The sequence below is a fragment of the Physella acuta genome, unplaced genomic scaffold (assembly GCF_028476545.2).
Source record: "Physella acuta isolate Inbredline_101_S28 unplaced genomic scaffold, ASM2847654v3 ptg000662l, whole genome shotgun sequence".
NCBI classification, from domain to species: Eukaryota; Metazoa; Mollusca; class Gastropoda; family Physidae; genus Physella; species Physella acuta.
The window spans coordinates 33,899-48,512 of record NW_026732181.1 but is presented as its reverse complement, the minus strand read 5'-3'; the positions used below and the strand labels follow the sequence as shown (position 1 = coordinate 48,512).

At 34.6% G+C, this 14,614-nt stretch overlaps 1 protein-coding gene across 10 annotated transcripts in view; it reads right to left on the bottom strand.

Moving 5' to 3' along the window:
* Positions 1-1,048: 1,048 nt before the first annotated feature.
* The window catches only part of LOC131948855 (uncharacterized), a 43,842-nt gene continuing 30,276 nt past the window's right edge, over positions 1,049-14,614 (bottom strand). For 5 of the 10 annotated variants that reach the window (XM_059310550.1, XM_059310554.1, XM_059310549.1 and 2 more), the window contains 4 exons: positions 8,916-8,948; positions 7,011-7,079; positions 4,370-4,521; positions 1,049-3,136 (listed from right to left, as the gene is read on the bottom strand). In XM_059310550.1, coding sequence (XP_059166533.1) covers positions 2,956-3,136; positions 4,370-4,521; positions 7,011-7,079; positions 8,916-8,948 — 435 coding nt within the window. In that variant the 3' untranslated portion in view covers positions 1,049-2,955. Of the gene's footprint in view, positions 3,137-4,369; positions 4,522-6,927; positions 7,080-8,915; positions 8,949-14,614 lie in introns of those variants that run through there. The other 5 variants (XM_059310552.1, XM_059310551.1, XR_009388081.1 and 2 more) reach the window with 5 other exon arrangements.

Below are 14,614 nucleotides of genomic sequence, written 5' to 3'. Positions count from 1 at the left end.
TTCCAAGTTATATAAGAATATTCTAGAAAGTTTAGAGGGAGATCACTCCCGGTTTATTCATTCTGGTTTTCTGCCATTTTTTTCGGAGGGCGGTCCCCGATAGTAAGGCGGTGCGTTTTGCCATCCAGGGTTTCCCAGTTGATTGGGTGTACGGCGCAGTGGGTCAGTGTTACTGCTTGATTCAGCGGTCAAAATGCACAGTTGCATCAGTCGGTCGTGTAACCTGGTGCGCCCCGGGTTCACCCTTGAGCACTACGGTGCCTATATTAATTTTAATGAGCGCCATACACTAGTGATATGGAGGGATACTAAAAATCGATTACTAAAACAAATAAGGGGTGTCATCCAGCGCATCAGCAGAAGTAACGTTTGAGCGCCCTGAGTTACCCAGCGGCTACCTGAGTGAAAAAGGATCCGTTGATTTCGCGTCCTTTAAGAGTTAGGGGTACTACTTGATTCAACAATCAAACTGCAACAAGGGTGGCATTTGACGCCCCCCGGCATACAGATGACACAAATCACAAGAGTAGCCTACACTAGGGACAATGTGGGCCTCTAGGTTCGAACCTGGGTATGCACCATGCTACCAAAGATAGTGTAACCAGTCAATCGACAGCACTAAATGTATCATCATCCCACGGAGTACCTTGCAACCTTGTCACATTACATGTCCATAGGGTATCTTGGACTGCCATCATGTGCCAATACATCCACCAACAGCTCACCTGGTTGATTGACCGATTGCTTCTACTCAATCCTGTTAGGCCTAACCCCCCCCCCCCCCCCTTTTTTTTTGTTGTTGAATATATTAATCTTTAAATTCATTTTTAATGACTAATTTTTAAATCCATCATCTAATCAGATTTAAAATTAGATTTTAGTATTGACAAATGTATCTGGAAAGTTGATTATTGTGTTACAAGTGGGTCTAAATAAAGTTATAAGAAACCAAAGGAGTAGCATAAACAGCTTTCAAAAAGGCCAATAGGAATGGATTGGTATTTTACTACAGACTATTTTAATTTTAAACATAAGAAAAATACTCCAAGAAGCTGAAGTCAGTGTTTATTAGCAGTAATAAGTATGAATTATAGTAATAAGTACAAAAACTAAGAACACAGAATTATGTCATAAAAGTTGTATTAAATATTAACATGACTTGGCCAACTGAATTGGTTTGTTTTTTTCAAATTTTGAGCACCTTGAAATGAAAGCAAATATATACTTTAAAACCATTTAGAAAAAAAAAGAAATATGCCTAAAACTCAGTAAACATTTTTCATCAATACTTCTTTAAATATACAAGACTGAGGATGATGATTAGCTGTTTAAAATTATAGTATGAAACTTGTTTAAAAATATTTTAAAAAGAGTTACAATTAAATAGTACGACAGCATGCATATGAGAAGATTTCCAACAAAGTGAATGACAAAAATTACACAAGATGAGTTATCCTCAAAAGAGATGCAAACATTATGCAGACTGTGCTCTGATAACGGAAATATAGGCAAAATTTGTGCTCATTTTTTCAAGGTCAACAATTTAAAAAGCTGACATGACACAAAAATCCTCTGTTCTGTCACACCAGTACTGCAATGAAACTATACTTGGTACCACAGCTTTCTTTCTAAGCCAAAATTGTGCTCCCACTACACATTAGCCTTTATTAATCATCTTAATACAACCAAGCTGTTAAGTACCCTTGCATAAGGTGAATTAAACAAAATGCAACTTACATAAAATTAAAACACTGCTTTGATTTATTTCTGTACTACACAACAAAATGAACAAGAATACTTTGACAGAGCATTTCTTTCATCCAGATTTGTAGAATCTGACAGCTTAAACAATACAAGTCCCCTCAAAAAGTGATTTGTACAAAAATGCATTTCATACACAATAGACCCAGTAAGTTGGGTTATGCCAAAATCATTAGTTAAAATTGTATGGACATAATTATGCCTAAGACAAGTAAAACCACTATTCTCTTTCTTAACCTTTGGCTAAATGAATAATACAAGGTAAACCTGTGCAATAAATCAGTTATAAACCACTATGATTATCTAACATTATTAGCCACCAAAGAAAATGTTAAATAGTAGAGCAACAGTTTTTCTCATTTCAAGGCACCATTCACATATTTTGATTGATTCATATTTTAATAATTAACATTTAGAATTGCGTTGCAACTATTTAAAAACTAAGGAATGAAAAAAGAAACCAAGGTCCATTTAGGCCAAGAGTTGGGAGCCATAAGTTTTAAAAAAGACATCACAGAAAATAAATACTACAATGAAGACAAAATACAAAACTAAATAAAATGTTAATTGTTCGTAGCTATATTATACAAACCATTGACTAATTAACTACTCCTGATATGTAAAATACTTTTTACATTTTGGTAAATAGGCAGTTACTGTAATACCTTTATGTAAAAAAGCTATACAACCTCATCAGTTTACACTTGTAACTTATAAGCGCAGTTGATAATTGATTTTACTTTTGTAGTAGCTCTGAACATTTGACACCAGGAGCAAAAGAAAAATATTTTTATGAACCAACTCAGTTTTCACACAACTGTCACATTTAGATTTGGAAATAACCTAAATTAAAAGCTTGAAAAACCTTTTTTTGTACATTTAAAGATTTAAAGGCAACAAGAATTTTGAAACATGTTTTACTTGGTTTTCATTTTGATTGATCATTCATTATCTAACAATAAAACATTACATAAAATTACAGCTGAAGTAGTTTGTTATGTTTCATAGGTAGCTTGATCAAGCAATATTCTGGGTGAATATTCCTGAACAGCTCATTAAAATTCTAGGCTGATTCTTTTATTCTTTTAAAAATGATGGATACCACCACAGGATTTAATTAAAGTTAATTATGTGACTAAAACTAAGTGAATTTAAGTAGTACATAACAATGTGTTTTGAAAGAGGGATAAAATTCTATGATGTGTGGTTGGTTTCTCCTTCTCCCTCTCGTTCGTGAAGATTAGGATTGCTGCTCCATCTTTTCTTATGCTGCATTCGTCCAAATCCTTCATCATAGTTTCCTTTGGTGGCAAATAACTGTTTATAATGTGTAGTGCAAAATATGATTTCATTATTGATTGCGAATGTCTTTGGCCTGAAATAGTTAATAAAATGAGGTTTGTTAAAAAGAAAAGTTTACACAGGAATTTTAAAAACAATACACAATTGTTCCATCTTTTTTGAAGTATGTTTTCTTATGTAATGAAAACCATCTTGACAAATCTATCGTAGACTTTGCACCATCATCTCTACAGAAGAATTTAGACAATAACATTAAGTAGTGTGCTTTGGAAAAAGCTGTTGATCTTCACTCATAGGATGATCTGTCTTGTAACTGCAAGACTCAGCTGAATCCAGTTAACATTTTTTTAAAAAGCATGCACAAAATGATCATGCTCAATGGAAGAGATTGCAACATTGGATTTTAGTATTCCATTCATGCAATTTATACTACAAATTAGTTCACTATATATGCCTTCTAGTTAGGTCTATATTAGAAGCACACACAGAAAATAAATTCATTCTGGTTATCAGAAAAATGGTGCTATAGTCAAAACATGTCAATGGGTTTTGATTATGTTGATGTACAGTAAATGATCATGCGAGCAGTGACACACTGGTGTCAACATATTTCAATAATGTCACATTATACAGACATAATGAATTGTAAATTTAACAAACAAATACCATTGTTTACTAATGCTTAAAAGGCTAAATGTCTAGAGAAATAAAAAAGTTCATCTAGTGTGTTTGTGTGTGTATGTATATATAAATATATACATCCATGTATATAAATATATACATCCATGTATATAAATATATACATCCATGTATATAAATATATACATCCATGTATATAAATATATACATCCATGTATATAAATATATACATCCATGTATATAAATATATACACACATGTATATAAATATATACACACATGTATATAAATATATACACATATATATATAAATATATACACACATACATATGTATAAATATATACATACATACTATATAAATATATACATACATAAATATATGTATATATATATATATATACATATATATATATACATATATTTACATATATATATTTATAGTTACATATTAATAGTTAAAATATTCAATATACAAATACGTGTAATTAGAATAGCATGGGAAATGAATATAATTTCTTTATAACGCAAAAAGTACTATAAATTTTTGTTGAGTTTTTAAAGATACTTAGAAACATTTTGATCATAGTTTCAGGGGTATGTTTGCATTTAGACATAAAATAGAGTACAAAACAAATTCATCTGACTAGGCTGGGTTGTGAAATCTTACGTTAAAACAGCTTTGCACTGAGAACACCTAAAACAGGCTTTGTGGTAAACCCTTTTGTTCATCTCCAGCCGTTCCATTGCATACACAGTTTTCTCACATGCCCCACATTTCTCTGTCTGCACTGCTGCCCTCATGCTCTTGCTGCGGCCCACCTAGCAGGAGATATTAGTCAAACAAACAGAGCATCAGCCAACAAGCAAACACAACGATAGACAACTAAGAGATCAAATCAGTGACACTAGCCACACAATTTTCTCAAACTCATTATGGTTAATGTAATGAATCCAATTTCTAGGCAGTCTTTCTTATTTAATGTTTAATGGAGCCATAATTATGGTTAAAATATTTTCTCAAAACCATTACAAAATGAATCTTAGTTTTTATAAATTATAAGTTAATATAAATTTAAAAATTTATTAAATAGACATACTCTAGAGAATAAGCAGAGCTATGCAATAATGACATACAGTGGTACCTCGACATACGATTGTCCCAATATGAGAGCTATTGAGAGGACTAATTTTGCTTTGACATAGAAGCAAAACTTGAGATTTGAGTCGCCAGATTAGCGGGTTCAACAGTTAATGGAAAAAGAACACCCCCACAAAAGTTACTATTTAATGACAGTTACCTAACTCATTTCTCTACATTCTGAAAGGGAGGAAAAAACCTCCTTGACAGGTTTACTTAAATAGCCTGTGTGGAATATTGGGGAAAGTGAGGAAAGCGAGGTGAAAAAGCAAAGACTAGTGAAGAGAAAAGCAGTGATGAAATTTAAGAGAAAATAACAAAACATTATACTGTAACATATAGATTTAATTCTGCTAGGTGAAAGTTTAAGTTCCCTTAGGGATAAAGTGTAGGTTAAGAGTGTAACAAGTGTGTGAATTAAAGTGACCCCAAGAGCCAACACCTTTGTCAGCATCTGTTTAAAGCTCAATTTGGCTGATTTTTAAGGTAAATACAATTTTCAAAACCAGTTTATTTCTTTGCATTATCCTATATTATGTTATTAAACATTTTGGTAAAGTATAGATACACTTTTCTTATAAAAAAAAACATTTAAAAAACAATTGGGGTGGCATTTTGGCGGCTGCGTCTTAGGGGCTGGAACGGAGCATTTCAATAAAATTCAATGGAGAAAATTGCTTTAGATACAAGCAATTTGACATACTTGTATTTCGGGATACCACTGTATTTGCACTCAATATTACTAATAATAAGACTAATTGCTTAGCTGTTTTTAATTATGCAATGTTGCAAGAGATGAAGCTGTTAATTTGAATAAGTGCATAACATTTAGTTTTAGAAATGAAATGTTAAATAGACAGGTAGAGATGCAATAGTTTAGTGACTATAGGTGCAGCATGCTACATTTGTATTAGTATAAAGACAAATAACATGCAGCATTTTCTAAAGCATGAGAGCTAACATTTAAATATAAATTAACAGGGGTCATCCATACACTTTGTCACCCTACCAATATTTATATTTTTAAAATTAGATTCCACACCCCACTCTCTCCAGCACCCCCCTGTAAGTTTTGTATATTTAAACAAATATTTGTTGACCTGGGTGAATGTAAGGTATAGTAATGAAAAAAGAACAAGAAAACAACCTGAAGTTAAAAAATTACATATTTAATTTTGAAAATATTAAATCAAACTTTCTGGGCTCTCTGTCCCCCCCCCTCCCATACACACCCTCACAGAACTGAAGACAATGGTACCCAGCTCCTCCCCCAGTGACAATCATTCATGGACAACCCCATGGTCTAATGCAAATTCTAAGAAATAAAGAAATAAAGCAATTAAAAGCTAAAAATTGCAATCCCAATGTAACGAGAGAATAATTTAGGCAACCAACATAGAATTTTTAAAAAGAAGACCAATGGTTGAAGAGTATCTCCTGGCCTTACTATGTCTATCAAGAACATTAACTGCCCAGATAGCATAATATCAACAAGTCAATAATAAACACATGCTAACAATTTTAAACTACATTTTATTTTATAGGTAAAACAGGAAAACATTGTAAAATTCTGACAGCTAGTTCACAGCCAAAGTTGCTGATTTATTCAAACACACTAACATGCAAATTATTAATACAAATATGTTAGCATTATTAGGCAACCCATGCAATAAGAAAAGCAGTAGCAAAAGATATATATACAGTGGCCAATAATGCATTAATAAAGTGCAAACCGCTACCCAATGGGGGAACTAACTACACATGACAGTGAGCTGTGGTCTTTTTTTTATTATTAAAGACGCTTGCCTTTACCATCCACAAATACCTATACTGCCTATTTCAAATAGTTTCATTACAAAAGTGTTCTTTAAAACACTGACTTACACACCTGCATAAGAATACTATATTTTGCTACTGATGTTTTTAAAAGAACAAATAAGCAACTTTAATTTAGAAATACCCAAATAATTAACTCAAAGAACACTATCTTCTATTGACTGATTAACCAATACATTAACCAACTAAAACCACAAGATGAGATATAGTATGCTCATTAACAGTTATATTAGTTTTGTTAGATCTAATACCTAAACAAGTAAAAAAAAAGTAGGTTATATTTTTCAGGCAGCAAAAACTGTTGTCCAGTAGCAAAAATTGTCCTCTAACAAACCTTGTCAGCATTTTCAAAAGATAGATTGGTATTTTCCATGATGTAATCACTTTCACTACTCTCAGAGCCCTACAAGTGTAACAATAATAAATTAGTTGCTGCACTGGCTTATCAAGATACGATTCATGTGTGCTTATATCTTGACTGGCAACATAGACTTGTAACAAAAGAATCAGTTCCATTAATAGGGCATGTTTAAGTCAGTGAGATCTGTTTTTTGATAAATTAATAGGAGTTCTTTTAAATCCTTTCCTATTTAGCTTAACCAATCACTGCCTGGTGTTTGAAAATTTATCTAGACTAATAGGCCTACTAGGCTTAAATTCTAAAATAAAAATCTTGATTTTGTTGCCCTTCCTCTCGTATTTGTTCTGTTTTGTCCTGTTCCAAAGTTTTAGGCTCTTGATTCTACTTTTTTAATTATCAAAATGCCCTACCCTGCATAAAAGCCTATGTAAGCTATATGAGAGAAATTAATGCATTCTTGTCACAACTGAAATTTTTTTGCACAAACATGCAAAAATACAATCTAAAAAGTAAAAAGGCTAAAGAAAAAGTAAGAAATCAATTCATGGAAGAATTAAATTTAGATCCATATCAATTTGAGATGTACATCTGTTTCAATGTAATTACCAGAACAGTGCAGATAAGAACACTGACAAACAGTATAATGTTAAATTCTTAATAAAGATAAATGCAATAACCTATCGTTAAAAATGTAACCAATAGTAATAAATGTTTAGTCTAAACAAGATCGTAGCGGCATATTGAAAGCAGTACTACAAAGTGTACATACCGTTAACTAACGAGGTTGGTACGTTGAATGAGTTGTGTATCCCGGACACAACCATTAAGAGCACAGCACACGTAGCTATTTTTAGCCACGGGCTCACTGTATGGGAGTAGCCAAAAAAGCTCCACCTTAACACAGGGGAGGTTGCATACGGCTAGTAATCATCTAGAAATCAGGCCATTCTGTCTGTTTGGGACTAGCGCTATATTTAACGACATTCTGCTTACATTATTAAACCAACTGGCCAGCTTATGCGGCATGCAATGCACTACACACATTTCCAAGGCAATCGTTGCTCTTTATTCAACATATAACACAGCTCATCATGGATCTATCTCGCTTTTTTTCCCCATAAGCAATTTTCTGTACAGATCATCTCGCCCGTTATGGCCAATAGGTGCATCTCACCCCGCCCACAATAAGGTTAACTGGGTTGATTTTTTTTCTCCGTGCCGCTGCTACGTAATGCAATAACTGTGTGTCAGCCAACACGCTATGTTTCCTGCACTACACACATCCGTAGTTTCCTACACGCTTTATGAGATTCACGAGCTTACATAACACTAATCTAGTAATAGTGTAACATTGCTCATTTTCTAAATGCGAGGCTAGAGTTGAAATGGGGGGGGGGGGGGGGTGATGGAGAGTTCATTAATTATATGAGGTATAACCTTCCGTTTTTGCGTGTGTGTGTGAACAGATAGTTTCGATGTATACAGTAAAGTGCCGAATCGGACAGAGACCTTTGGGTGTACAGATGTTTAAGATTTCGGTTGGTCATTTATCAGATGAGTTATTTGTTGACCTGTAGGGCCTTACATATTCGCTAACAATGGCAATTCATGCGCCTCACTTTGTTAGCAATACAGATGGATATCGATAATTAAATGGACTTGTTTATCGCCTGTTACAACACAATCATAAGCGGGGAATCAGTGAGCACGACACAATCATACACTAATGGGGACACGATGTGTCAGCCTACACGTGTGAAGGTCACATGTTCCAAAGCTGATAAGCAAACAATAAGATGCAAGCATCATGCACGTCAATAGCACTACTACACATGCGCCATCTTTTTCGTCATAAGTAATGGAGGCCAGTATACAAACCTTTCGGGGAGTTTTTTGTTTAATTTCTGGTTCCTGTTAGAACAATATAGAATATGGGGTGAGAAAACAACAAATCCTTTAGTACGCTGCGTTTCAAAAGTTCATTATTCATTTCTGTTTAAAACTTAGAAATACTATTTAAACGGTCAGCACGTAATGGACACTGTCAAGTTTGTTCTATACTAAAAGTATGCAGGGCCCAGCCCAATGATCTATGAAACTTAAAAGGATAGTCAAATAGCGAAAGAAAAAAACCGCATTATAATCATAGTGCAATAATTTGCCAAGGGAAATGGTGTTATATTCAGAGGAAGTAAGCAATCATCTATAGAGAAAGGGTTGAAGTGGCACACATTTTTCTTACTCATATTTGTTGTGACTCTTATGTTTGTCAAAAGTCTAGCCACTCAACTTTTGTGTCCAGCAAACTAAACTACGGGACTCAAAAGTACCAAATTTAGTAACAGAAAAGTGTGTCCAAAATGTTACTTTAAAAATTTCTTTACCAACTTTACACATTAAAAATATGTTAAAGATTGGACTGCAAATAGGCGTTTAAAAAAACTGTGAAATGATAAAACAACAGCTAAATGTAACGAAAAGTGGGTCACAAAACTAGCTTTTCTGTGTAATTCGTAAAGCCAATAGAAAGCTTTGTGTGTTTACAAGATGACGGAAAATAGGAAAATACGGATTAACAAATACCAGAGAAGTCCAGCTTTCCAATGATGTAACTTTTCATAGTGAGCGTGTAAAATTGTGAATTTTTTCCCCCATTAATAGTGTTAAAAAAAATATTTAAACACATTAAAATTTTCTCTCTCACGAAAGTTATTTTCTTAATACTAAAATGGACAAAGACTTCAAATTTGCAAGAAACCCATTAACACGAAAAATCAGGATTTTAGTGATTTTTCTCAGCGCATATTGCCTTAATTAGATGTTTAAAGTCAAATTAAGTTACATTTGATGTCACAATGGATTGTTATCGAGTCTTGACCTACGTAAAAAGTTTAGAAAAGAAATATATCTGGTCGAAGTGATCTTTTAGAGCAGGGGTCTCCAAACTACGGCCCGCGGGCCAGATGCGGCCCGCGAGGTCCTCTCATCCGGCCCGCGGAGATCTTCTTGTCCAAGGAAAAAACGTTTGTTGTTGATGGCTGAGGAACTTTGCCCAGAAAAAGCAAAAACATGCCTGGAAGAATCTGGCCCCCGAACTGAAATTTGATAGTTAATGCGGCCCTCGGTCTGAAAAGTTTGGAGACCCCTGTTTTAGAGTAATCAGAAATAGCGTAAAGTACTAGTTCCAGACAACGGAAAACACTCAAAATTAGCAAGAATCAAGAGAATAAGATCGTATACTTATGTATACAATTTGTCCACCTAAATGAAAAGGTACTTAAGTTATCGGTATTTAAGAGACCGGAAAAAAAGTAAGGAAAAGTACAACTTCCGGATATCGGAGGTCAAAAATAAAAATAAATACAGGAGCAATCAGAAATGAACTTCCAAAATGGCCCTGTCCCCAGCTCTTTTTAAAATCTCAAATTATGACCTGAAACAAAATACCAGCGAAAGCAAAAAGTAGAATGTACGCTGATGACCTTGCTGTAAACGGCACAACAGATTATATTGGCACAGGAATTTGAAAATTCCGATTTCAAGAATCACAGGACAAGCGTAGAAAATGGGCCAAAAAATGGGCCCTTACAAATTAATCTTAATTGTATCATAAAAAAATTAAACGAACTCATTGTTTGGACAAAGTATGAGTGAGGTCCCCTAAAGTTTCTCGTAGTTAGAGTTAGGTGGCACTTCAGGTGGAAACGTTGGTAGGTTAAGTTTATGACAAAATCACTCGCTTTTAGATGAAGAGAGGAAGAAACGGGTTTTAGAATGTTTTATCATACGGATGGAAGATGATTTTTTTAATTCTGAAGTTTTTCCCCCTGAGAAACCGGAAATATAGGGTACTATTTTCGGTTATCTATTAAAATTGATAGAAACCAATGTAATTATCAAATATATATGTGTGTAATCTCGTCCACCTAACTGAAACGGTACTCAAGTGATCACGTTTACACACACAGACATACCAGATTGCCTAACTATTTTCGACACAGGAAAGTACAAAATGTCGTGATTTGTAAAATTCGGGATTTTGATTTTTGTGTGTGCAAGATTATAATACTTTATAAGAAAAAATAATTGCCCCACAAACGTCACATTTGATGTGAGACTAGTATGATATTGAAATTACTAAAGGCCAAGGGTCAATTAAAATAAAGACTAACAGGCACAGGCCATTGAAAAATAAAAACAAAGGCCCTACCTAGGCTACCTCCCACACCAGCTATGTCATACCTACACTGGGTAGGCTGGTCTTACATGTGTTCAGCAAAAAAAAAAAAAAAAACACTTGCAAAATTGAAAAGGTAAACTTAGAGAGACGTGTAGCCTATGTAGAGAGATGACGTGTGTAGCCTATGTAGAGAAATGACGGGAGACGTGTGTAGCCTAAGTAGAGATATGACGTGTGTAGCCTATGTAGAGAGAAACATGTGTAACCTATGTAGAGAGATGACGTGTGTAGCCTATGTAGAGATATGACGTGTGTAGCCTATGTAGAGAGAAACATGTGTAACCTATGTAGAGAGATGACGTGTGTAGCCTATGTAGAGAGATGACGGGAGACGTGTGTAGCGTATGGTTGGAGATGACGTGTGTAGCCTATGTAGAGAGATGACGTGTGTAGCGTATGGTTGGAGATGACGTGTGTAGCCTATATAGAGAGATGACGTGTGTAGCCTATATAGAGAGATGACGTGTGTAGCCTATGTAGAGAGATGACGGGAGACGTGTGTAGCGTATGGTTGGAGATGACGTGTGTAGCCTATGTAGAGAGATGACGTGTGTAGCGTATGGTTGGAGATGACGTGTGTAGCCTATGTAGAGAGATGACGGGAGACGTGTGTAGCGTATGGTTGGAGATGACGTGTGTAGCCTATGTAGAGAGATGACGTGTGTAGCCTATGTAGAGAGATGACGTGTGTAGCCTATGTAGAGAGATGACGGGAGACGTGTGTAGCGTATGGTTGGAGATGACGTGTGTAGCGTATGGTTGGAGATGACGTGTGTAGCCTATATAGAGAGATGACGGGAGACGTGTGTAGCGTATGGTTGGAGATGACGTGTGTAGCCTATGTAGAGAGAAACATGTGTAACCTATGTAGAGAGATGACGTGTGTAGCCTATGTAGAGAGATGATGGGACGCAGAGGCGTAGCGACCCTTCCCGGCGCCAGGGGACAAACTTTTCGATTTGCACCCCCCCCCCCCTCAACTGTTACTCTATCTTATTTAAGATAGGCAATCATGTCACAAAGGAGAGGGGTGGCACCAAATTGAAAAATCGTAAAATTCACTGTACAAAATGTTTGGTCCATTAGTAAGGGAGAGTGGAGAAACATGAGACATTGTTGTCTGATAAATGTGAAAACATCCAAACCGCGCCGGCTGAACACGGCCTAATGAGGTAAAAAAGGATGGTACATTTTTGTCATGTGCAAGATTGGCCGGCCTATTCTGTTTTAGTAGGACATTGTCCACACTGATGGCAGCCAGTCAGATCCAGTATTGAACATAATGCTTTTCGTCAAAAGTCGCCGATTTATCACGTATTTAATGTGAGTACACGATTGACAGACGGTGAGCATAACCTGTTACAAATCAATAACCGGACGGACAGGTGATGATGACTTTCTTTGTTAGACCTTGTACACGATGCAGGGGTTAGCAACCCACAATAAAATTAACTGGCAGTCTAATCGCATTAGCCTTCGTTATTTACAATAAAGCAACACTACCATAGTCCCCCTACAATTCAAAAGTCATTTATTTAGTTAACTTTAAAACTTAAAGGGTAGAGATTTAAAATGTGTTCACAGGTTTGAATGGAGCAGCGTTAGTATTTTCTCTCCCAAGCAGTTAGGTTTTAATAAAAATTAGTAAATCTAAAGCGTTTCTTCAGGAATAATATAAGTTAAATATTATTAGCTTGATCTAGTTTAAATGTATATTGAGAAACATACAAAAATAAAGTTTAAAAACAAACCAATGATGTAAGAATGTCTACAACATATCCCTCCAGCTTAGAGTCAGTGCAAATAAAGTCACTGGACCGTGAAGTATGTTTTTCTTCACATTTAACTGCTTACTCTCAACCAAATAGGTTATAACCCTTAAGGGGTGGAAGGTGATTTTAACTACACACCACGCGACACGTCTAGTGAAAATCAGTCACATTAATGCTAGCACAGATTCATCGTTACCAATCACAGGTGTCTTCCTCCTCACACCCCCCCCCTCCACCAAACTTAAGTACGACTGTTTGACCACGATATTGAATTAATCTGAGAGAGAAAGAAAATGGAACAAGAGTTGGCTGTTTTATGCGCTACACACAGCCGTCCAGCAAACAAAAGCTCGTATCACAAAGAAATATCAGGGAAATACCACCAACTACACGGTACAGACAACGTCAGCAACTCTAGGGGGCATATTGATTTTCTTCATGGCATACATTCAAATTCACGGCATTTCAAATATAGAGCTTCAATGAAATCATTAAAATGATGTCAACTAATTTTAATGTTACAATATTAAGAATAACCTTATTCACAAACAGAGGATGTCAGGGTGAGCTTAATACAAACAATTGGTACCTGTTTTATATTTTGTTTAAAATTTACACAACTAACTATAAATACCACACAGGGGATCTAAACAAAACTGCTCATAACAAAGGCTCCTTCATTTTTGTAATAGTGTTACCTGTCTTGGTATTCCATGAAATAGTTTTAACATATATGCTAGTGTTTGTCCACCCAAATTTTTCCTCTCTATTCTTTTGATATATAACTACATGGGAAATATAATATGGTAAGCTTTTTTAACTTTTTGTAAATTATTACTAAAATTATGAAGTGCAAAGATGACTGTGCTATCTATATATCATTCCCCTTATAGAAACCATAGCCAAAGATATGATAACAATAAATACAAAATTATCTATCTACCTGTATTTATTGCAAATCAAACCTGGTTGTAATAGAATATAGTTTTGTTTGACATAGAGCTAAATATGAATTGAATGGATACAATGAAAATTGTTCTATTATAAATAGCATTAATTAGATACTTCAAAGATTTTCTGTTTGTAAATTCCCCATGTTGTCATTTCCTGCAGATCTGATTTGGATTTAACTTGAGAGTATAGAGATCATGCTTTAAAATACTTGTAAGTCTATGCTTAAAATTATTGAGTAAAGCATCAACCAATTTTAGAGCCTGTGAGAAATACAAAGAAAATATTGTATGATAAAACTAATAAACCCAATTTGTGCCAGCTGAAATTTTTAGAAAGCAATTATTTAAGGTCTTTTTACACATTTGTAATTGACAACATAATATTACAGCAGAACCAACAAACATTCATTTCAAAATTTGAATATGACATAAAAATAAAATTAAAATAATATAAAATCATCAAAAAAATGTCTACAGGGTGCAGCATGCAATATGGGTTAATTAAAAACCATGCTCAAATCTTTATAGTCATAAACATTTCTAATATCTGAAAAAAAAAAGATTACTTTGGAGCTCATTATTTAAGGCTGCAATATATTATTTATACAGTAA